Source organism: Salvelinus fontinalis, chromosome 33, assembly GCF_029448725.1.
Source record: "Salvelinus fontinalis isolate EN_2023a chromosome 33, ASM2944872v1, whole genome shotgun sequence".
NCBI classification, from domain to species: Eukaryota; Metazoa; Chordata; class Actinopteri; order Salmoniformes; family Salmonidae; genus Salvelinus; species Salvelinus fontinalis.
In genome coordinates, this window is record NC_074697.1 from 27,925,761 (window position 1) to 27,950,264 (window position 24,504).

At 44.5% G+C, this 24,504-nt stretch overlaps 1 protein-coding gene across 1 annotated transcript in view; it reads left to right on the forward strand.

Annotated features, from left to right (window-relative positions):
* Positions 1–1,267: 1,267 nt before the first annotated feature.
* LOC129831933 (mediator of RNA polymerase II transcription subunit 13-like) overlaps positions 1,268–24,504 on the forward strand; it is a 31,065-nt gene continuing 7,828 nt past the window's right edge. The window contains exons 1-16 of the mRNA XM_055895560.1: positions 1,268–1,970; positions 3,378–3,612; positions 4,343–4,511; positions 9,018–9,163; positions 9,426–9,623; positions 9,760–9,945; positions 11,946–12,105; positions 12,205–12,315; positions 17,293–17,991; positions 18,185–18,401; positions 18,786–18,816; positions 18,970–19,091; positions 20,755–20,842; positions 20,957–21,165; positions 23,287–23,486; positions 23,585–24,477. Of these exons, the coding sequence (XP_055751535.1) occupies positions 1,905–1,970; positions 3,378–3,612; positions 4,343–4,511; positions 9,018–9,163; positions 9,426–9,623; positions 9,760–9,945; positions 11,946–12,105; positions 12,205–12,315; positions 17,293–17,991; positions 18,185–18,401; positions 18,786–18,816; positions 18,970–19,091; positions 20,755–20,842; positions 20,957–21,165; positions 23,287–23,486; positions 23,585–24,477 (3,730 nt within the window). The 5' untranslated portion in view covers positions 1,268–1,904. The remainder of the gene's footprint in view (positions 1,971–3,377; positions 3,613–4,342; positions 4,512–9,017; positions 9,164–9,425; positions 9,624–9,759; positions 9,946–11,945; positions 12,106–12,204; positions 12,316–17,292; positions 17,992–18,184; positions 18,402–18,785; positions 18,817–18,969; positions 19,092–20,754; positions 20,843–20,956; positions 21,166–23,286; positions 23,487–23,584; positions 24,478–24,504) is intronic.

Consider the following 24,504-nt stretch of genomic DNA (forward strand, 5'->3'; position numbering starts at 1 on the left):
TTGATAAGTGTGTCAATTTCACAATTTCCCTGTCCTGCTAAGCATTCAAAATGTAATGAGTACTTTGGGTTGTCAGGGAAAATGTATGGAGTAAAAAGTACAATATTCTTTTTAGGAATGTAGTGAAGTAAAAGTAAAAGTTGTCAAAATATAAATAGTAAAGTACAGATACCAAAAAAACTACTTAAGTAGCACTTTAAAGTACTTTACACCACTGGATAAGAGCATCTGATAAATGACTTAAATGTAAAGGGATAGTTCATCCAAACTACAAAATGGCACATTGGTGTTCTTACCCTGTAAGTAGTCTATGGACAAGATATGAGAGCAATTCATTTTTTTTTTTTTTTGTTTCCCTGGCTTGATTCCATGATAACGTTTTAGCATTTGTGGCATAAATCCCATTCAAGTCATAGGAACGATTTTAGTGTTTTTCACGCATCAAGGCAAAATTCTGTCAGAGCTCCCCCATGCAGTTATGTGTATGTTTGAGGTATGATTCCCCTTCATTAAGCTCTATTTACCTTTTGAATCTACCTTATGTCATGTTACCTTCTGAAAAATAACATGAGAAACCTTTCACAAATTCAAACATTTAGTACATATGTGCCCAGTTTTGGTGACATGTTGGGCTTTTTTGCAGGAGACCTATGTGTCTTGAGGGTTACCTGCGATGTTCAGGTGCAGCCTCAGGACTGCCTTGGGCCAGGATGAGAGGTTATGTTTTTACTATTTCCATTAAGCACAGAGCATTAGTGTTTCCCTGATGGACAGACAAACTCAAGGTCAGCATTCTCATCGCATTCTCCCAGGTATTCCTTATCTCACCTTCCCATATATTTCCCATATATTCTAGTAGGCAACAGCACCCATATCTAGGATGCACACAAAAGTGATATAGAAATAGCCACTGTATGTTATTGATAGTAGTAGGTGTTATTTATAAAAACAGATTTATATTGTATCTATATATCTATCCCTTCTAGGTATACAGTACAAGGGTACACCTAGAAATGTTTCATATAATATATATATATTTAAAAAAAGGCTTGCTATAATAGCAGCTAATAATACAATGCAGTTGTTATAGATTATAGCTGACTGGAGCCTGAAAGCGTGTTGATCATTATAGGCTGAGATTTGCCTGATACAAAGGTTTGATCTCACTGGTTTGATCAGTAAACTCAGCTACGAGCCATCAGTTATAGTTTGACCCCCCCCCCCCCCCCCCCCCCCCTTTCCCGTTACCACATATTGGCCAATGGGAGTTGGGAGGCAGAGTTGTCCTCCTGGCCGCCATTAAAGAATTCAATCCATGAATTCAAATGGAAACCTGCAGGACCCGAGAATCAGTGAACGCAAATGCTTAACCATACTGGACATTTACATCATGATTTCAGTATTTGAGTGAAAGTTTTTATAGTTTCATCGGATTCCGGCGACTATGGGGAATAGAAGGGTGGTGTTAGCTAACTGTTTTATTTAGTCTGACTTGGCTATGTTAGCTAGCGAAACTCAAGAGGAGGGGAGAGTTTCTTTGCTCTGAAATTGTTTAAGATTACTAGTAGATTACTTTATGGTGAGGTTGTGGTATGGTTCGTGTATATATTTTATTAAACGTATTGTGTAGTAAAGTAAGAAAACGGACTCGAAGTGGGGTTGATGAATTTGTTAGCGTAGAAAGCTAACTAGTTGTGTTAGCTGGCTATCAAGACAGCGATATTGTTTAGCTAGCGTAGTGGCTAGCCATCATCAACCGGTTGTATAAATAACTAGCCAGTTAGCATCTTAGTTTTATGGGGTATTTGACGAAATACTCTATCCAGATTAAATAGCTTAAAACTTAGCTGAATATTGCTCTTCTCCGTAACTGAGACGATGGATTGTTCAACCACTCTGTGAGGATGAGTTCATGTTTTGTACCAAACGGGGCCAGTTTGGAGGACTGCCACTCCAACCTATTTTGCCTGGTAAGTGATTAAACTCGCTATTAGCATGCTAACGTTAGCTAGCTCAAACTGAGGCCAGAAAGCCATTTTGGCTAGCCAGTCAGCAAGCTAAACCGCTTGACTACAGCTGACTGTGGAGGCGTCAAGGCCTGTTCTAGATTGCTGGCTAATACAATTTTGCAAGTGCGCTAACGTTAGCTAGCTAACATTAGTATTGGTTGACATGTTAGTTTATAGCAATTGAAGTTCACCAGATTCAACTACAAAAATACTTAGTTACCTATATCATGTCGCTCACTAGCTAGCTAATTTAGCTAATGTTGGCTAACTGGCTTGCTAGGTTCAGTTTGTTTTGTGATGTCTGTCATTGTGAGATTTGTTTATTATTCTTCACATCAGCACCATTAGCAATGTATTTTGACTGCAATTGCATATATCCAACTAGTTAGCAACTAGTCATGGTGTTCCTTGTTTGTTTACAACTTGATGCTTGGCTAGGTAGCTAGCTAGTTATGGCTAACTTTTTAGGCCAACAATATCATGAGTCAGCCTATGATTATGTCTACAGTATTGTTTTCTTCAGTGAGCATTCCTATTGCCAATGCTGTCAACTACAACTCAAGAATCTACTGAGTTGCACACTTCCTCATTGTAGTATTATGTGGTACTCCCCTATGGATAGAACTTTAAGCAGGGTACCCAGATAAGTGTACATAATATGAACTATAGGCTACTAGTTATTTTTTATTTTTTTATTTCACCTTTATTTTACCAGGTAGGACAGTTGAGAACAAGTTCTCATTTACAACTGCAGCCTGGCCAAGATAAGCAACGCATTGTGACAAAAACAACAAATAGTTTTAGTAATTCTGAAACTGTATATTTTATTGAAACTAGGATATAAGAAATATCTTGTCATATTTTGAATTGGTACTATATTATTTTTTCTGGCAAATGTGTTGCATAGCATTCAAAGGTATTCCAGGTAATATCCATTGGCACTAAATACTTTGATAGAAAGGGATTTCCCACCCTTTGAAGACTAATGAGTTGGAAGGTTAGGTTGCACAGAAGGAACAGGTGCATTCCTTTACATTTTGTATTTGGAGGTGCTTCACATTGATTGGATAGTGCAGCTGTTAAAGTTGTCAGGCTACTACTGCACTGCTTTGCATTCAGCGGGCTTGAAGCCTCTCTCTGGGCCAATCCCAAATGGACCCTATGCACTTTTGGAGATCTGAAAGGATTTGGTTGGTATAAGCAATATGGTGAAACTTCCACCTAGCCTATCAGATGGCAAGGTGGAGCTAGTACCATATTCTTTGCACCTGTCAAATCCTCCCAAATCTCTACAAGTGCACATGGTGTAGTGTTCATTTTTTGGATTGGGCCTCTGTCTCAGCTCTCTTTTCTCACCCTGTCCCCCAGGCTGACCTGACTGGGATAAAATGGCGACGTTTTGTGTGGCAGGGGCCCACTTCCTCGCCCATCCTGTTCCCCGTGACGGAGGAGGACCCCATCCTGTGCAGCTTCAGTCGGTGCCTGGCGGCCGATGTGCTAAGCGTGTGGCGAAGGCACCACACCCCGGGTCGCCGCGAGCTCTGGCTCTTCTGGTGGGGGGATGACCCCAGCTTCGCCGAGCTCATCCACCACGAGCTGTCAAGTAAGGGCTAGCCTCTGCCACAGGAAGGGTTGCTTGTTGCTCACATGGCATTGGAGTTAGGATGAACTCTCAGTTGACATTTGGGAGAGGGGCTGCAAGTGTCATGCAAATGGGGAGAGACACTGCTCAGTTGAGGACCCACAGTAGTCCACAGGCTGACACACTTCAATGACTGCCTGCATCTTTCATTAACAAAAGATGCAAGTAGTTTACATGTTGGGCCTACAGTTTTGAGTTCTGCCTGTTGTTGGGAGTGGGTTTGCACATCACGATACCAATCATATGAACGCATAAATTATATCTCCCATCAGCTTTTTCATTGGGGTCGCAGCTCCTTTTAAAGTAGTTAGCTTTACCCTGTAGGGAGCTAAGGGGCTGCCTGGTGGCTAGATCTTATAGGCCTTGCCACTGACAAAGCAAAAAATATATATATCTTCATGATGTGGGTGGTGACACTTTGGTTCTTGAATGTCAAATCTTGAAGGCGAGACCGCTTGACTTGTTTTTGAGTGGAGTTCCCTTTAACATATTATGTACATGGTTGCATAATGTGTTGAGTTTTATTGTAAACATTGGCAGATGGTCAAACATTCCCATCCTATCTTTATCTGAAGTGTTTGAACCCATGGTAAAAAGTGACACCACCAATTCTTGAGTTCTTGTTTACAGTTGTGATGTTGATGGAACATTCAGCAGGAATCTGACTGTCTTTTCTCTCTTCCTGGCTCAGGTGAGGAGGACGGCGAGTGGGAGAGTGGCTTGTCCTATGAGTGCCGCACACTCCTGTTCAAAGCTGTCCATAACCTGTTGGAGCGTTGCCTCATGAATCGCAGCTTTGTCCGTATTGGCAAGTGGTTTGTCAAGCCCTACGAGAAGGATGAGAAGCCCATCAATAAGAGGTAAGAGTCCCCTTAATAACCCTCTTCTGTAACCAGTGCATTGATGTCTTCATCAGTATTGCAGAGTGCTCTGTTGACTGTTTCTAGTAAATGTATACAGCAGGTCAACTAGTCATCCTGATCATTGTACTTCCTTATTGATTTTAGAAATGCATTGCGCTGGATTAAAATGTCTGCCAAGTAAATTGGTTGGATACAAATGTAGGCATTCAGTAAATTGAGTGGATGCCAATCAAAGTTGTTAATGACATGCATTGGTGTCTAGTGTGAAATTCAGCCGTTTCTTAGTGTGATAGTTTTCCTCTTGATGTTTGGGCATATGCTTTCTAACACAGGCCATAGAAATGTAGACACTTTGTCATTTACTCCCTATCTGACACTTTTGTCCCTTATGATTTATTCTTGAAACAAACCCTGGGGTAAATTGTATAGATGGATTCATTGAAATCGACCTAGGACACTTTGCTCTTCAAAGGTAGCATATGTTTAGTTCATGTCCGCTTCGGTATTCTTTTCTGTTAATAGCCCAGCTGGATTACTTGGATGTCTAGAGTTTCCTGTTCTTGTTGTCCGTAGAGTATTTGTCAGTACAAGTGAATGTATACTTGTTCACGTGAGTCAGCCTGCACAGATTATCTGACTGATTTCCAAAATAACTACTATACTGCCATTAAATTAATTTGGAAAGATTAGGGAATCTATGCCTGTCTCAGGCTGAACAAGCAGCAGATTGTTTTGTTCTGCTGCTGAGAGTAGACATGCATACTGTATTAATTCTTGCCCTGTTATGCGTGAGCATGCTTCAGTTCGGCTAGGCCAACCTAACAGGTGTGCTCGCACACTCCCTTAAAGACCTTCGCTTGAAAATCTAGGGGGGAAAAACGTCAATGGTACTGTTTGTCCATTTTGAGACGACGTAGCCAGTATACACTTATTCAAAATTGTCCGAATTAATCTAAGAACTCAATAAATCCGTCATTAATTTTGACGATTTTGCAGAGATAATTTTGGTCACCCAATTTTACATCAAAGATGTTTGGTGCAGTATTTGTCAATGTAAAAATGTGCATAAAAATGAGTAGTCTCTCATTGAATGGCAACATAAATTATTGAAGAATCGCTACTCTTGACTAATCACAGATGAAGGGGCATAGACTTCGGCTACTGACTTAGGCTTGCCTCGAGAAAAAAATGTGTGCCCGAATGGTTCTTTAAGGGGAATGACATCACAGTTTTGGCTTCCCCCTGCACTTGAATGGGGCCTGGGGGAATCCTGGAGTGTCTTGAGGAGCTAATTTGAGCCCTGTCTGTTTTGCCTGTCCAAGTAATTCAAGCATTTCCGTTTTGCTCTGTTAATTTCAGAGCCCCCACCCCACACACACGGTAGAATGAGATAGAATTGAGGTGATTGCAATGCATGTTCACTGGGGGGTTAAGGTGTCACGATGTGTTTACGGGTGTGAAGTGTTTGAGAATTGGCCCCTTGGCCTCCAATGTTCTGGATGAAGACGTCTACAAGTGGGTGTTGAAGCAGTGCCTGCTTGGACTTGGTGAAAATGAGAGTGGGTGGGGGTGTGAGTGAGATCCAGTGGTCTCACTGTCGCCTGTACTCTCTGTCTGGTAAACAGGGCTGTCTTTGGAACATGCTGAGTTTGCACTGTGGTTTTACACTAACCATGTCAACAGGAACTGTTTTGGTATGTTTAGCCGCTTGGCTGTGCAGCACTCGTGAGGAAATAAAGCCTTGTTGTTTAACATTTAAATTCCATAATAGTCTATTTTTAACTAGGCCTATTTAAGGAATGTTGGTGTTTTGGAGGATCACTTTTAACTGAAACTAAAATAATCTTTTGTCTTGTCCATGCTGGTTGAAGGCCAGGGCTCAGGCCTCACTGATAATTTTCCTCACAGTGAGCAGGCATTGGCACCTGGAGGTGGATTTTAATGACATAGAAGTGCACAACAAATATGTGAGGAATGTTGTTGCCACTCTGGTCCTCACTCCCTTCCCTGCTCTCCTTTTCTCTCAACCCTCACACCCATCCTCTGACCCATTCATGGACAATGAGCTTTTTCTGTGGTGCAGACATGGTCCTGTCGCTCTAGGAACAGACCAATACCCTGTCATATTTTATTTGTGTTTCAGTTTATATGTGACTTGTGTATTTCTGGTATGTTGAGACTATTATCCTTTCAGCAAAGTAATGTAGCTGCTATCTATGTGACACAGACTGTAAAAGTTTTGATTGTAAAGATTTGTTTGAAAATGGTAACCCTGTCAGGTGCCTTCTCGTGCCAACATTCCCATCTTTGATTCAACCTTATAGCAAATCAAAGTTTGTTTAATGACTTGACTGGAAAGATTTCTACCGTTATAATCCTTGCTGCCTATGTCCAAAGTAGATTAACTAAATGTTTAGATGAAAACCGCTTTGTGTATACTTCAGCAACTAAAAACAGAGAGAAGGTATGTAGAAAGATAATAGACCTACAGTGCCTTCGGAAAGGACTCCTTGACTTGTTCAACATTTTGTTTGGTTACAGCCTTATTCTAAAATTGATTAAATAAAAGCCATTCCTCTTCAATCTACACACTACCCCATAATGACAAATTAAAAACAGGTTTTTAGACATTTTCGCTAATTTAATAACAATAATAAAAAACATTTACAAAAGTATTCAGACCCTTTACTCAGTACTTTGTTGAAGCACCGTTGGCAACGATTACAGCCTAGAATCTTCTTGAGTATGACACTACAAGCTTGGCACACCTGTATTTGGGGAGTTTCTTCCATTCTTCTCTGCAGATCCTCTCAAGCTCTGTCTGGTTGGATGGGGAGCGTTGCTGCACAGCTATTTTCAGGTCTCTCCAGAGATGTTCGATCGGGTTCAAGTCCAGGCTCTGGCAGGCCCACTCAAGGACATTGAGACTTGTCCCGAAGCCACTCCTGCGTTGTCTTGGCTATGTGCTCAGGGTTGTTGTCCTGTTGGAAGGTGAACCTTCACAATAGTCTGAGGTCCTGAGCGCTCTGGAGCAGGTTTACATTGAGGATCTCTCTGAACTTGGATCCGTTCATCTTTCACTCGATCCTGACTAGTATTCCAGTCCCTGCCGCTGAAAAACATTCCCACAGCATGATGCTGCCGCCATGCTTCACCATAGGGATGGTGCCAGTTTTCCTCCAGACGTGACGCTTGGCATTCAGGCCAAGGAGTTCAATCTTGGTTCTCATGGTCTGAGAGTTTTTAGGTGCCTTGTGGCAAACTCCAAGTGGGCTGTCATGTGCCTTTTACTGAGGAGTGGCTTCCGCCTGGTCACTTTACCATAAAGGCCGGATTGGTGGGGTGCTGCAGAGATGTTTGTCTTTCTGGAAGTTTCTCCCATCTCCACAGAGGAACTCTGGAGCTCTGTCAGAGTGAACATCGGGTTGTTGGTCACCTCACCGACCAAGGCCATTCTCACCCGATTGCTCAGTTTGGCTGGGCGGCCAGCTCTTCGAAGAGTCTTGTTGGTTCCAAACGTCTTCCATTTAAGAATGGAGGCCACTGTGTTCTTGGGGACCTTCAAGGGTCAGAATACTTTACAAAGCGCTGTGTATATATATATTTTTTATAATAAGCTTTGAGTACTACAATCACCAAAATAAAAGCTTGTCAATCAGGGAAAATTGATCATTCCAAAAACAATGAAATTAGCAGTATTGATTTTGTTTTGAGCATAAGAACATCGCATTAGCCATAGCAAAATGCATATAACTGCAGTAAATTAGCTTTAAAACTATAACATTTTCTCTTCGCTCCATTGCAGAATATGTAGAATAGCACGAAATTAGCTTTTAAACTTCAAAAAATGATCATTGCTCCATGGACAAAATGGTAGAATTGCAGGAAATTGTGTAGAGAATTTCAGCGCCGACCAAGCCCATTGCCATACCCCCTGCCACACCCACCACCTAAGCTCCTTTTCGATTGAGGAAAAACAAATGGGAATAGTTTTTGTTTTTTATCACTACGTTTACTGTTAGCTGTTCAGTGCACGTATAACATGAGTGAGCCTCAGGGAGAAGGGAAGAATGCACGGATTTGTAATAAACCAGTCTATCTTGACTTGCTTGGTCTGTCAAGAAATCATGAATATGGGACTTTACTCGGCATACAGCAGCAGAGCTTTGTTTACCTTTTAATTTCAAGCCCCAGCCCTGCTAACATCCTCATAGGACTGTAGATTTGTTTGATGTAGTTTTAATTTGGCTGTAGTATCCTGTCACCTCACTGTTTAACCCTGTTTAATTGCACATTCTTTTGCATTTATGTAACCTGTCATTTGTCCTGGTACCAGTTAATCCAATTGACAATAAATTATTTAGCTTTCTGTTATTTTTCTGTATCTCATAAGACATTGAATCTTTTGATGTTTCACTCTGATTGCTTCTATAAGGAATATCGTACCAACCATTATATTTCCAGATTGATCTGAGAATTACTGTTTCTCCATCCCCTCTGCAGTGAGCACTTGTCGTGTGCGTTCACCTTTTTCCTGCATGGGGACAGTAACGTGTGCACCAGCGTGGAGATTGCCCAGCACCAGCCTGTTCAGAGGCTAGGTGAAGAACATCTGAGCCTGGCACAACAAAATGCCAGCCCCCTGCAAGGTGGGTCTAACCAGTCATGGCCTGGTCACCCAGCTATATCCTGGTCACCCAGTCATATCCTATTGAGACAACAGTTGATCTACCTGCCATTGGTTAGATACTAGAATGTCCATAGGTTTTTTTATGTCAAAGGCAATGCAGTAGTATTTATAATTAAAGCATAGTCTTGCTCTCTGCTGTCATAATTAATTTATCTTTAGTCAAGACTCTATTCTGACCTGTGCTGACCTCACACTTCATGTCCCCTCTCTCCCTTCCACAGTCATCTTGAGTCCATACGGTCTGAACGGGACGGTCACGGGCCAGTCCTTCAAAATGTCTGACCACCCCACCCAGAAACTTATTGAGGAGTGGAGGCAGTTCTATCCCATTAGCCCCAGCGCCAAGGACCGCCCCGAGGACAAGATGGAGGATGCAGACTGGGAGGACGACTCACTAGCAGCCGTGGAGGTCCTTGTTGGTAAGATGGGGGTTGTTGCTACAGTTGTGTGTTGTCCAGTGTGGATGTTATTCTAATGGTTAGTATGTGGTATTGCAGTTGTGTGTTTTTCTGATGGAGACTCGCTGACTAAATGTGTTATGCTGATCTGTTCCAGCTGGAGTGAGGATGGTGTACCCTGCCTGTCTAGTACTGGTTCCCCAGTCAGACCTACCTGCCCTGGCCCCACAGGGATCAGCCAACCCCTCACCCGTCCTGTGTGAGGGCCAGGGGGCCCACAGAGACCCTGCCATGTCCTCTGTCACCCTTACCCCTCCCACATCACCGGAGGAGGCCCAAACAGGTAGCCTTAACATTTTACTAATTAGTCTATTAGGACCACAAACTCTGCAAGTGTAGCTGTCTGGGTTCAGTGTCCATCTTTTGAATTATTTAACACTGATGCGTTCAATCAATCATATTTCAACACGTGTCACAAAGTGCTTATACAGATACTCCACCTAAAACCCCCAAGAGCAAGCAATGCAGATGTAGAAGCACAATGGCTAACTGATTATTTTGATAAGTGAGTAGTGTACACTAATACTGAGTATTATATTAATTTATACTACGGTTAGGCCTAATCCTGGATGCTGATTTGGTTAAAACAGCTTTTCAGCCGGTGTCTATTCCACAAGTTACCGCTGTCTAAATCTGACGTTGAAATGCCTATTTACTCTGTTCCATCTGACTGTGCAATCCAGTCTCATCAGCCCAGCCAGACAATTTATATACTAGATCTACACTAAAAACCATCTAGACATTATCTCCCATTTCTTTTAGACTAACATTTGGTTTTCAACTGCGGAGATTTGTATTAACCTTGCTGTCTATCTCTGACATTTGCAACATTGTTTCAATATTGAAATTCGAACACCTGCTGTCCCATAGTAATGAGCGTTTCTGGAGTTGGGACTAGACAGACATATTGGCAGCTTTTCTCAGTCAGTCGAAATCATGAATCAGCATAATTTGTGTGTTTATGTATATGTGTTATATACACACAAAGATATGTCAATCGAAAAATACATAATGCAGCTAGTTTGTTGTCATTCCTGCTTCAGTTTGAAGTGATTGTGTTCGCTGTGTAGTTGGCTATCTCTTCTCAACAGTGGCCTGGCGAGAGAGCCAATGCCAGGTGAAATCGTGCATCATTAGCTCATTGTTATGAATGTATCCCCCAAAAAACTGTTTGATGTGACTGTTAGTTGAAGTTGGCTGGCTAGCAAGCAAGGGATAAGAACGTTGCCAGCCATCATGGTGTAACCGATGTGAGATGGCTAGCTAGTTAGCGGGGTGCGCGCTAATAGCGTTTCAATCGGTGACGTCACTCGCTCTGAGACCTTGAAGTAGTTGTTCCCCTTGCTCTACAAGGGCTGCGGCTTTTGTGGAGCAATGGGTAACGATGCTTCGTAGGAGGCAGTTGATGTGTGCGGAGGGTCCTTGGTTTGAGCGCAGGTTGGGGCGAAGAGAGGGACGGAAGCTATACTGTTATAATAGCAACGGAACATTTAGAACGAACGCCCGAGTCGCGTCCATAGATTTAGAACAAAAATACTTAACGACTGGGTTATGTCTCTGGCAACCGAACCGATAGAACGAATGACCCGCCGGCTTGGGTAGCAAGCCTAGATTTGTGTCAGGACTACATCTTGTGGAAAGATGAAATAGTATGACTAAATACATCAAAACAAAGGGGCTTTTTTTGTTTGTTTTTTTGCTACTCCTCCCCAATTTCGTTATATCCAATTGGTAGTTAGTCTTGTCCTGTTGTTGCAACTCCCGTGTGAACTCAAGAGAGGCGAAGGTTGAGAGCCATGCGTCCTACAAAAAAATGACCCAGCCAAGCTGCACTGCTTCTTGACACTGCTCGCTTAACCTGGAAGCCACCCGCAGCATTTGTGTCGGAGGAAACACCGTACAGTGTGCATGGCTTCGGGTGAGGGGTTGGCCAAACCCTCCCCTAACCTGGACGAAGCTGTCTCATGATCGCGGCTGGCTGCGACACAGCCCTGGATCGAACCCGGATCTGTAGTGACGCCTTGTGCACTGATCAGTGCCTTAGACCGCTGCACCACTCGGGAGGCCCCAGAATGTTTATGAAGGAAAATGTCAATCGTTATTTAAATATGTTGGTAACCCGTTGAATAAGTGATAATGCCCTCGAAGCCAGTGTTTGGTGACTATATTCTCACGGTTTGCCGGCCCTCGACTTCTTCGCGGTACTAACACCTGTGCCTATATATCTTCCAAACACCGGCTTCTCGGGCATTATCACGTAAGTTACTTTCTTTTCCCCTGTAGATTCTCAGGCAGCACAGAGGTGGTTGAAGCTCTGCTCGACAGTGGATGGTTTCAGCTCCAACAGCAGCGGTATCCACGGCAGCAAGATCCCCCGCAGGCTGGCTGCCCAGGTGGTGGAGAGCGTGTGGCAGGAGTGTACTACCAACCGGGCCCAGAACAAGTACGTACACTACCCGTCACCTCACCCTACTGATTCGTATACTACTGGTCTATTGAAGGAGTCTGTCTGCTGAGCTCTGTTTGTCTGGTTCTTTGTCAGGAGGAAGTTTGCTACATTGACCAACGGTACCTGTGAGGAGGAGGAGGGGGACAAAACAGGAGTGTGGGATTTTGTGGAGTTCTCGCATAGGGCACACTGCAACTGCTCAAGGTACTGTGGATCATGTTTATAACGGTGGGGGTTGTTGTAGGCCAGGATTGTCTAACTCAATCACCACACGGGCCATATTGAATAAAAATAATTTACAGGCCAGAAATAGTATGTTTGTTTTTTAGAATATAACGTGCATACAACTGCGACCCACATTGGCATTTGTTTTATTGAAAAAATATGCGCCTTTAAAAATGTTGAAATTGACCATGGGGTGCTTTATATAGCAATTTAACATGAAACAAGATAAATAATATTTGTCCATCCTATGCTTGCGGATGTGCGTTGGCTAATATGCTGCGACCCTAGTAAAACATTTAAGTTTTGTTTTTTGGGTGGGTTATTCATTGTCAAGCTTTAAAAACCGAAGCCAGACTGCAACATTTTAGTAGCCTGGGAGGACTGCCTGTGTACTTTCCCTCTGCTACGTGCTCAAAACGGGACAGCGCAATTGATGTTGAGTTGATGTGCAAGCACATCGGGCTGTAATTTCATCAAGTAGATGACTCAACTGTTAACTAATTTATACTTGCGTGTGTGTCCTTTAGTAGTAATTTATACTCTGTGTGAATCCTTTATCTAATAGATTTTTGACACGAAGATGTCTGGCTGGCTCCTGAGTCTGGGAGGAGGTGTGTGTGGCAATGCACTGCCTTTGACGCTCAACAAGTTGGCAGTGCTTGCTGGGACTTGTAGTGCAGCGCGTCGTGTGCGGTATGGAAGCGGGCCAAAATGAATTGGCAACCCTAATCATTGTGAAAGCCGGATTAAATTGTGTCATGGGCCATAACTCACCAGAGTCCTTTAGGGCAGTGGTTCCCAAATCTTTTATAGTCCCGTACCCCTTCAAACATTCAACCTGCAGCTGCGTACCCCCTCTAGCACCAGGGTCAGCGCACTCTCAAATGCTGTTTTTTTTGCCATCATTGTAAGCCTGCCACACACACACACACTATACGATACATTTATTAAACATAAGAATGAGTGTGAGTTTTTCACAACCTGGCTTGTGCGAAGTGACAAAGAGCTCTTATTAGGACCAGGGCACAAATAATAATATTTTAAATATAATTTTGCTCTTTATTTAGCCATCTTACATATAAAACTTTATTTGTTCATCAAAAATTGTGAATAACTCAACACAGGTTAATGAGAAGGGTGTGCTTGAAAGGATGCACATAACTCTGCAATGTTGGGTTATTAGAGAGAGTCTCAGTCTTAAATCATTTTCCACACACAGTCTGTGCCTGTATTTAGTTTTCATACTAGTGAGGGCCGGGAATCCACACATATAGGTACGTGGTTGCAAAGGGAATCAGTGTCTTAACAGTGCGTTTTGCCAAGGCAAGTTACTCTGAGCGCAGCCCTATCCAGAAATCTGGTAGTAGCTTCTGATTTAAATTAAATTTTCACAGAACCGCTTGTTGCAATTTCGACGAGGCTTTCTTGTTCAGATATCGGTAAGTGGACTGAAGGCAGGGCATGAAAAGGATAACGAATCCAGTTGTTTGTGTCATCTTTTTCGGGAAAGTACCCGTGTAATTGCACACCCAACTCACTCAGGTGCGTCGCTACAGTACCATGCGAAAGTATTCATCCCCCTTGGTGTTTTTCCAATTTTGTTGCATTACAAGCTGTAATTTTAAATGATTTTGATTTCATGTAATGAACATAAACAAACTAGTCAAAATTGGTAAGGGAAATGAAAGAAGTTACTTATTTAAAAAAGTTTTAAAAAACGGAAAAGTGGTGCATGCATATGTATTCGCCCCCTTTGCTATGAAGACCCTAAATAAGATCTGGTGCAACCAATTACCTTCAGAAGTCACACAATTAGTTAGATTGCACACAGGTTGACTTTGAGTGTCACATGATCTGAGTAAAAATACACCTGTTCTGAAAGGCCCCAGAGTCTGCAACACCACTAAGCAAGGGGCACCACCAAGCAAGCGGCACTATGAACACCAAGGAGCTCTACAAACAGGGCAGGGACGAAGTTGTGAAGAAGTACAGATCAGGGTTGGGTTATAAAAAAATATCAGAATAAACTTTGAACATCCCATGGAGCACCATTAAATCCATTAAAATATTAAAATATGGAAAGAATATGACACCACAACAAACATGCCAAGAGGGCCGCCCACCAAAACTCACGGACCAGGCAAGGAGGGCATTAATCAGAGGGGCAACAAAGAGATGAAAAATAACCATGAAGGAGCTGCAAAGCTCCACAGTGGAGATTGGAGTATCTATCCATAGGACCACTTTAAGCCGTACAATCCACGGAGCTGGGCTTTACGGAGGAGTGGCCAGAAAAAGCCATTGCTTAAAGACAAAAATGAGCAAACACATTTTGGTGTTTGCCAAAAGGCATGTGGGAGACTCCCCAAACATATGGAAGAAGGTACTCTTCCATAAAAAAAAATTGAGCTTTTTGGCCATCAAGGAAAACACTATGTCTGGCGCAAACCCAACACCTCATCACCCCGAGAACATTATGGTGGCAGCATCATGCTGGGGATGTTTTTCAATCGGCAGGGACTGGGAAACTGGTCAGATTTTGAAGGAATGATGGATGGCGCTAAATACAGGGAAATTCTTTAGGGAAACCTGTTTCAGTCTTCCAGAGATTTGAGACTGGGATGGAGATTCACCTTCCAGCAGGACAATAACCCTAAGCATACTGCTAAAGCAACACTTGAGTGGTATAAGGGAAAACATTTAAATGTCTTGGAATGGCCTAGTCAAAGCCCAGACCTCAATCCAATTGAGAATCTGTGGTATGACTTAAAGATTGCTGTACACCAGCGGAACCCACCAACTTGAAGGCGCTGGAGCAGTTTTACCTTGAAGAATGGGCAAAAATCCCAGTGGCTAGATGTACCAAGCTTATAGAGACACATACCCCAAGAGACTTGCAGCTGTAATTACATTTACATTTAAGTCATTTAGCAGACGCTCTTATCCAGAGCGACTTACAAATTGGAAAGTTCATACATATTCATCCTGGCCCCCCCGTGGGAATTGAACCCACAACCCTGGCGTTGCAAGTGCCATGCTCTACCAACTGAGCCACACGGGACCACAAAAATGGACATAATTGCTGCAAAGGTGGCTCTACAAAGTATTGACTTTGGGGGGGTGAATAGTTATGCATGCTCAAGTTCTATTTTCTGTCTTATTTCTTGTTTCACAATTTAAAAAAATTGGTAGGCATGTTGTGTAAATCAAATGATACAACCCTCCCCCCCAAAAAATATATTTTAATTCCAGGTTGTAAGGCAACAAAATAGGAAAAATGCCAACGGGGGTGAATATTTTTGCAAGCCACTGTATATCACATTTGACATTGCCCGTAAGCTTGAGTTCATTTACACAAATCATAAAATGATGGAAAGACCTGTCTGTTGTCCTTGTTTATGCGGATAGAGACGAACTCCAACTTCTGAATCATAGCCTCAATTTTCACTAAACATATCTTAAGCTGTCATGCATTCCTTTGGCAGTAAGAGCCTCTCGGTGGATGCTGTAGTGTACCCAAGTGGCGTCAGTAGCAACTGCTTACACGCACGTTACCACTCCACTATGTCTCCCTGTTATGGCTTTTGCGCCATCAGTAGTACAGATACCAACTCATCTTGACCAACAAAGTCCATTTGATGTCACAAAGCTCTCCAGTACTTTAAAAAATAATTTCCAGTGGTTTGCAGAAGAGGTCTTCCTTAATTGACCCACCCATAAACGTAACGGCCATATACCAGGAGCTGTGCCAGGCCTGCCACGTTTGTTGACTCATCCAGCCACGTTTGTTGACTCATCCAGCTGTAAAGCATAGAATTCACTGGCTTGTATGCGGCGCAGTAATTGTTTCAAAACATCTCCTGCCATGTCGCTGATGCATTGTGAAACAGTGTTTGATGAAGGCATTGTTAGTATAGTTTTAGGGCTTTTTCCCCCAGCCATATCTGCGGCAGCAGGAAGAATTAAGTCCCTCACATTAGTATGGGGCTTGCCTGTCCTAGCCACTCGGTAGCTCACCATATAAGACGCTGCAAGCTCCTTATTAATAGTATCTGTTGCTTTTATACATGTCTTACTACTTGAAAGTCATCTTAATTCTCTCAAACTCCCGTGGCTTATTATTTTAAATGGGCATGTTTTTGTTTCTAAATGTCTGCGCAAGAGTGAAGGTTTCATCGAGTTGTGAGATAGTACCTTTGCACCTATAACACACTGACTGAGGAAAGGCACTACTCCCAATATAAGTGAACCCCAAATCGATGTAGTTCTCATCGTATTTGCGCCTCTCCGATGGTCCAACGTCCCTGTCTGTAAGGTGCTTTCCCGGGTAAGGGGGCAGTAGCTCTTCGGCTGCATCAGATCACAACTGTCAGTGTCCATGCTAGCTGGGCTAACAACAAATGTAGAATTACTAATGCTAGCTGATGTGCTCGTGGAAGCAGAACAACTTGTCATCGACAGGTGCAGGTGTCGTACTGCTGGTAGTAGCAGTACTACCAGTAGAGCTGGTATGTGTGCCTATGGATGCGGGCCTTGTTTTTTCTTTTTTACCATTCACTCACTTTCGAGCAAACGGAATGAGCAGCAGCTACGTTTGGCTACATACGGACCGTTAGTAGAATTCCCGCGAGAGAGTAATGTTTAATGTGTTTGGATGTTAATTATTTGACTAGGCTACCTGTATTTGACATTGTGGTGTTATTTCGCTGAACACTAGATGGTTTAATTTTATTTTTGGCAGTAAAACGAGGCTACTCAAGCAAGGAAAAAAACTCACCCAAATGTATAGCCCCGTTGGAAAATATGTTTGAAAATGTAAAAAAAAAAATATCACTTTTATTTGGCATACCCCAGTTTGGGAATGCATGCTTTAGGGGATCTGATTTAATCACAGACACCTTGGAAGTGAACATTCAGTAAATTGCTATTCAAATAATTTGTCTCTCTTTACCCCAGGCATAAAAACCAGAAGCAACGATCAGGCAGCACCTCAGGAAACCCCCCGTCGGTGGGCCAGCCCTCACAGCCGCTGCCCAAACACAAGCTGGGCGAGAAGCTGGAGAAGGGGGAGAAGCAGCAGAAGAGGCCCCAGACACCCTTCCACCACCGCAGCTATGTGTTTGAGGAGCAGGCCATGGAGCCCCAGAGGCTGTGTATGAGAACCCAGGATGAGGGCCCCTACCCCAGCCTGCACCACGTGGACACGGCCCCTTCCAAAGCCCCCATGTTGCACCCCCACAGGCCCCTCCAAGACCTGGCCGGCTCCCCCCAGCCCCCTCCTCTCAGCCCCCACCCCTGCGAGCGCGGGGAGGAAGACCCTGGGGCCATGAAGAGCTCCTCCACACCCATCCACCAACACTTTTACCCCCCCTCCTCCGAGCCCTGCCTGCTGCCCCAAAAGACCTCGTCTGACGAGCCCCACCTGGAGCCCCTGCCTCTGCCTTTCCCCCCTGCCTACCCTGATTCCCTGGAACCCACTGTCTATGTGGGATCAGCCATCAACCCCAACGAAGACTCGGCCCACAACCCCTGGAAGTACTTCAACCTGCCACGGAAGAAGACCTCAGACTTCTTCACACCACTGTTGCCTGTGGACAAACTACAGGATGACTCCGGGGAAGGAGGAGGGCAGGAGAACATTGTCTCTGTCACAGAGTGAGTACACTACCCCTCCTCTCTTTCAACATGTAATGTTAAACCTTACTATAAGCACTAAGGTGATGAGTGGCTATGATAGATATTTGGTTTCTCCCACTCTCTGTGTACATCCACTTGGAGCATTATATATGCAGTTTCCCCTCCTTTCACATGATTCTCTGATCATCTATGTAACATTGTCTCCTCTCAGATTGATGTCTGGCTCTGGCAGGCCTCTGAAGGTGTCTGAAGACCTGGTGAGGACCTACACCCAGAGGAGGAACAGCCACCTGGCGGCTGCCATGGCTGACGAGGACCAGGAGGAGGAACCAGACCCCTACGCCTTCGTGGAGGGAGACGAGGAGTTCACTTTCACTGACAAGAAGGACAAACCTGGTTCAGACAGAGAGACCAGCAAGAGACACAAGGTGAGTATCAAACATGAGTTTCTAATAATTAATTCCATAGTTATCCCTATACACTTTTCCTAATCTTACCTAATGTGGTAGGATTTGTTAGTTCAGTTGACTGATGTGTATACTACGCCTTTGCTTATGGGATGATGTAGCACAGTGGTTCCCAACCTTTTTTGCTTACTGTACCACCAACTGAATTTTGCTTTGCCCGTAGTACCCCTGAAGTACTCCCTCGTGCATTTTACCAGTAAGCTTATGGCCTCATGAGTCTTCTCAAAGTACCCCTTGTGGATAGACAAGTACCCCCCAGGGGTCTTAGTACCCCTGGTTGGGAACCACTGATGTAGCAGATGCCAAGAGAATAACACGTTTTATGCTGGTGTTTGTTTCTCTTAGGGTGACGATGGCAGTGGGACCTCAGCAGATGGTGAGCATTTCCTTCTTGTTGAAGACTTTGTTTCAATCACTTTTGTAAAACTATAAAAGATTGGAATGTCAATAAAATGGTCATCCAGAGTGGTTACTGAGGGGGCTTCCTTTGTTGTCTGTCTTCTCTCTCCCTGTGTGTGTGTGCGTGCAGATGGTCAGGGTGCAGCTGGTGGAAAGCCTGTACCCTCCACCAGCCTCATCCATGAGACAGACCTGGCTGTGTCCATCAACGACCTGGACAACCTCTTCAACTCAGACGAAGATGAGCTAGCGGTCAGTAGAGTATACAGTGCCTCTAGAAAGTATTCATTCCCTTTGATGTAATCCACATTTTGTTGTGCTACAGCCGGAATTCAAAATAGATGCAATACAAATTCTCGCCCATCTACACACACTACCCCATACTGACAAAGTTAAAACATGTTTTTAGAGATTTTAGCAAATTTATTGATAATGAAATGCACTCCTTTGCTATGACAGTCCAAATTGAGCTCAGGCGCATCAAATTTCCTTTGATCATCCTTGATGTTACTACAACTTGATTGGAGTCCACCAATGGCCAATTCAGTTGATTTTAGAAAGAAACACACCTGTCTATATAAGGTCCCACAGTTGACAGTGCATGTAAGAACCGATACTACACAATTAAGTTGAACCAACTGTCAGTAGATGTCGGAGACAGAATTGTGATTAGGCAAGGTATAAAATCATTTCTAGAGTGTTGAAAAATTGGAACTACCCAGACTCTGGATAGAGTTGGCTGTCTGACCAAACTGAGCAACCTGGCAAGAAGTACCTTGGTCAGGGAGGTGGCCAAGAACCCAATGAACACTCTGACAGAACTACGGAGTTCCTTGGCTGAGATGGGAGAACCTGCCAGAAGGACATCGGTCTCTACAGTCTATACAGCCTTTCAGCAATCTGGGCTTTATGGAAGAGTGGCCAGACAGAAGCCACTCCTGAGGAAAAAGGCACATCACAGCACAACTGGAATTTGTAAAAAGGCAGGTGAAAGACTGAGCATAAGGCAAAATATAATGTGGTCCGATGAAGTAAAACATTTACTATTTTGCCTGAATGCAAAGCGCTATGTCTGGAGAACCAAGCACAGCTCATCGCACATCTAACACCATCCCTACTGTGAAGCATGGTGGTGTCAGCATCATGCTATGGGGATGCTTTTCAGCGGCAGGGACTGCAAGACTAAGGATAGATGGGGGAAATGAATGGAGCCAAATACAGGTAAATCCTTGATAAGAACCCGCTTTATTGTGCAAACAACAGACTGTGGCAAAGATTTACCTTCCAATGGGACAACAACTCCAAGCATACAGCCAAAGTAAGGCTGGATTGGCTTCAGAACAAGAATGTGAAAGTCCTTGAGTTGCCCAGCCAAAGCCCAGACTTGAATCTCATTGAAAATCTGTGGAATGACTTGAAGATTGCTGTCCACTGCTGCTCCCCATCTAACTTAACAGAGCTTGAGAAAATCCCCCAATCCAGGTGTGCAAAGAGGATACAGACATACCCATGACGACTCAAATCTGTAATCGCCGCCAAAGGTGCTTCTACAAAGTATTGACTCTGGGGTGTGAATACTTATTTAAATGAGATTTACAAAAATTCCTCAACATTTATTCACTTTATCATGGGAAATTGTATGTAGATGGGTGGGGGAAAAAATATTTTATCAATCTTTGAATTCGGGCTGTAAAAACAATTTGAAATAAGTTAAGAGGTATGAATACTTACTGAAGGCATTGTAGTTATCATCTACACGGGGGGGGACATCGTTTGGATTACATATCCTTTTGTCTGTTTCCATATCCCCCGTTGATACTTTGCTAACAGAACATTGTGTAAAGTCTTAAAAAATATCTCTACATGTTTTGATCAAAGCCTGTTTAAAACATTCTAAATGTTCTGTCCCCAACAGCCTGGATCCAGGAGAGCAGGAGTTAATGGAGACAAGTTTGGCAGTAAGGAACACAAAACATCAAATCTGGACCCTCTGTCCTGCATAAGTATGTTCCCTTTCTCCAATTCCTTCCTTAAAGTTCCTCTTTAGGTCATCACTGTATCCTACATTAATTTACCAAACAATGGGGTGATTATTCCGTTCACCTTCCTGTCCCCAGGCTCAGCTGACCTGCACAAGATGTTCCCCACCCCTCCCTCCCTGGAGCAGCACATCATGGGCTACTCCCCCATGAACACTGGGGGGAAGGACTACGGTGGCCTGGAGGCTGGGGTGGGCCTCACTCTGCTGGATGGGAGCCAGTTTAGCAGCCACTACAAGATGGAGGTGGAGGAAGGCTTTTGCAGCCCCAAGCCTTCTGAGATCAAGGTAACTTAAAGGCCCAATGCAGCCATTTTCATCTCGATATCAAATCATTTCAGGGTGATAATTAAGTACCTTACTGTTATTGTTTTCAATTAAAATGGTCAAAAATCTAATCAAATTTTTGTTTGTCACGTGCCGAATACAACAGCTGTAGACATGACAGTGAAATGCAGTTTTAAGAAAATAACTTTAAAAAGTAAGATTAAAAATAACATGTATGAAGAGCAGCAGTAAATGAACAATAGCGGCGCTATATACAGTGGGTACCGGTACAAGGTCAATGTGCAGGGGCACCAGTGGCGAGGTAATATGTACATGTAGAGTTATTAAAGTGACTATGCATAGATAATAACAGAGTAGCTGCAGTGTAGAAGAGGGGGGAGCAATGCAAATAGTCTTGGTATCCATTTGATTAGATGTTCAGGAGTCTTATGGCTTGGGGGTAGAATCTGTTTAGAAGACCTTTGGACCTAGACTTGGTGCTCCGGTACTGCTTGCTGTGCGGTAGCAGAGAGAACAGTCTATGGCTAAGGTGGCTGGAGTCTGACAATTTTTAGGTCCTTCCTCTGACACTGCCTGGTATAGAGGTCCTGGATGGCAGGAAGCTTGGCCCCAGTGGTGTACTGGGCCGTATGCACTATCCTCTGTAGTGCCTTGCGGTCGGAAGCTGAGCAGTTGCCATACCCAGGCAGTGATGCAACCAGTCAGGATGTTCTCGATGGTGCAGCTGTAAAACCTTTTGAGGATCTGAGGACCCATGCCAAATCTTTTCAGTCTCCTGAGGGGGAATAGGTTTTGTTGTGCCCTCTTCACGACTGTCTTGGTGTGTTTGGACCTTGTTAGTTTGTTGATGTGAGAACAAGTTGAGAACTTGAAGCTCTCAACCTGCTCCACTACAGCCCTGTCAATGTGAATGGGGGTGTGCTCTTTCTTCCTTTTCCTGTAGTCCACAATCGTCTCCTTTTGTCTTGATCACGTTGAGGGAGAGGTTGTTGTCCTTGCACCACACGGTCAGGTCTCTGACCTCCCTATAGGCTGTCTCATCATTGTCGGTGATCAGGCCACTTGTCATTGGCCAACTTAATGTTGGTGTTGGAGTCGTGCCTGGCCGTGCAGTCATGAGTGAACAGGGAGAACAGAAGGGGACTGAGCACGCACCCTTGAGGGGCCCCTGTGTTGAGGATCAGGGCGGCAGATATGTATCCTTACCACCCGGGGGTGGCCCGTCATGGAAGTCCAGGATCCAGTTGCAGAGGGAGGTGTTTAGTCCCAAGGTCCTTAGCTTATTGATGAGCTTTAAGGGCACTATGGTGTTGAACACTGAGTTGTAGTCAATGAATAGCATTCTCACATAGGTGTTCCTTTTGTCCAGGTGGGAAAGGGCAGTGTGGAGTGCAATAGAGATTGCATCATCTGTGGATCTGTTAGGGCGGTATGCAAATTGGAGTGGGTCTAATATTTCTGGGATAATGGTGTTGTGAGCCATGACCAGCCTTTCAAAGCACTTCATGGCTTCTAAGCAAAGAGCAATTTCTCAAGCAAGAATTTTGTTAGGACTGTCTGGGAGTGGTTGGTGTGTGGGGCCTAATTGGATGAGCATAATGGGAGGGATATGTAACCTGAAAAATAGCCTTTATTAGCAGAGGTTTGAAATGCTCTTTGTTATCGGTCTATTAACTTGATGTCGCCAGGCATGCCAAAACTTCATCCCACCAAAACGGGCAGAATTTCCAGGTGGTCTTTTCAAACAGCTCTTACATTATCATTTTCACAGTATTATTTTAACCTCGTGTGGAAATATTTAAGCACAGTAAAATCTCATTTTTAACTGCACTGGGCCTTTAACTGGCCTTTGAACACTTCAGCCTAGCGTGGAAGTTCTACATTTTAGTCATTTAGCAGGTACCCTTATCCAGGATGACTTGCAGTTAAGTACATTTTTCCCTCCGAGGTTATCCAAGCCGGTGCTTGTAGGAAAATACAAGTGCAAGGTTTTTTTTAGGGGGGGGATAAGACTGACGCACTGTCTATTCATGCTGGTCTCTGCTTCAATAGTTTTTCTTAGCTAAGACTTGCTGAAGTGTTAGTGGCTTATTTTCCTTCTCTTCCCACATATACCTCCAGGACTTCTCATTTGTTTATAAGTCAGAGGCGTGCAAGGCATTCACGGGCTGCTCCATGTTTGCTCCGCTGAAGATGCTGCCCAGTCAGTGTATGATGCCCATCAAGCTGCCAGAGGACTGTGTTTACACACCCAGCTGGAACATGGGCAAACTGGAGCTCATACCCCCTGTGCCAACCATGGGCCTCCTCACCAAAGACGGGTAACCAATCAGACTGGTCCACTTGAATTATGCAAGTCTCATGCACCCAAATGTGTGTCAGGGGTTTTAATGTGTGTGGTGTTGTCTCCTTATTTCAGTAACATCCCCAGTGTGGAGCCAGACTACCAGAGTTACACACCGCAGACCCACACTCCCTTCATGTCCAACAGTGCCCCACCCAGCAACAGCGGCACGGGCATCCTGCCCTCCCCGGCCACACCCCGCTTCTCCGCCCCCACCCCACGCACTCCCCGTACCCCGCGCACCCCAAGAGGTCCTGCCAGTGTCCAGGGATCGCTCAAATACGACAACTCTGACCTCTACTCGCCCGCCTCCACCCCTTCCACTTGCCGACCTCTCAGCTCAGTGGAGCCAGCCACTGTGCCCTCCATCCCTGAGGCCCACAGCCTCTACGTCACCCTCATCCTCTCTGAGTCCGTCATGAACCTCTTCAAGGACTGTAACTTTGACAGCTGCTGCGTGTGTGTGTGCAACATGAACATTCGTGGCGCTGATGTGGGCGTGTATCTTAACGACAACGGCGAGGCCCAGTACCCCTGCACTTGTGGTTTCAGCGCCGTGGTCAACCGTCGCTACGGCAGCTCGGCCGGTCTCTTCCTGGAGGATGAGCTGGACGTGGTGGGGCGTGGCTCGGACGCCGGCCGGGACTCTGAGAGGCGTTTCCAGGAGCTGCGCGCTGCCTCCCTTCACAGGATCGGCAACCCCACAGAGAGGCCCCCAGACGAGCTCATCCTGTTGCTGCAGGACCAGTGCACCAACCCATTCTCCCGCATGGCTGGGGTGGAGTACCCCAAAGCGTTGTCCTCCGGTCCCTCTCACTCTTCTCTACGGGTAGAGGAGAGGGACTGCTATAACGACTGCTACATGGCTCTGGAGCATGGCCGGCAGTTCATGGACAACATGTCAGGAGGCAAGGTGGACGAGGCGCTGGTTAAGAGCACGTGTCTACACAACTGGCCTAAACGCAAAAGTGAGTCTGCTCCTTCACTCATTGATA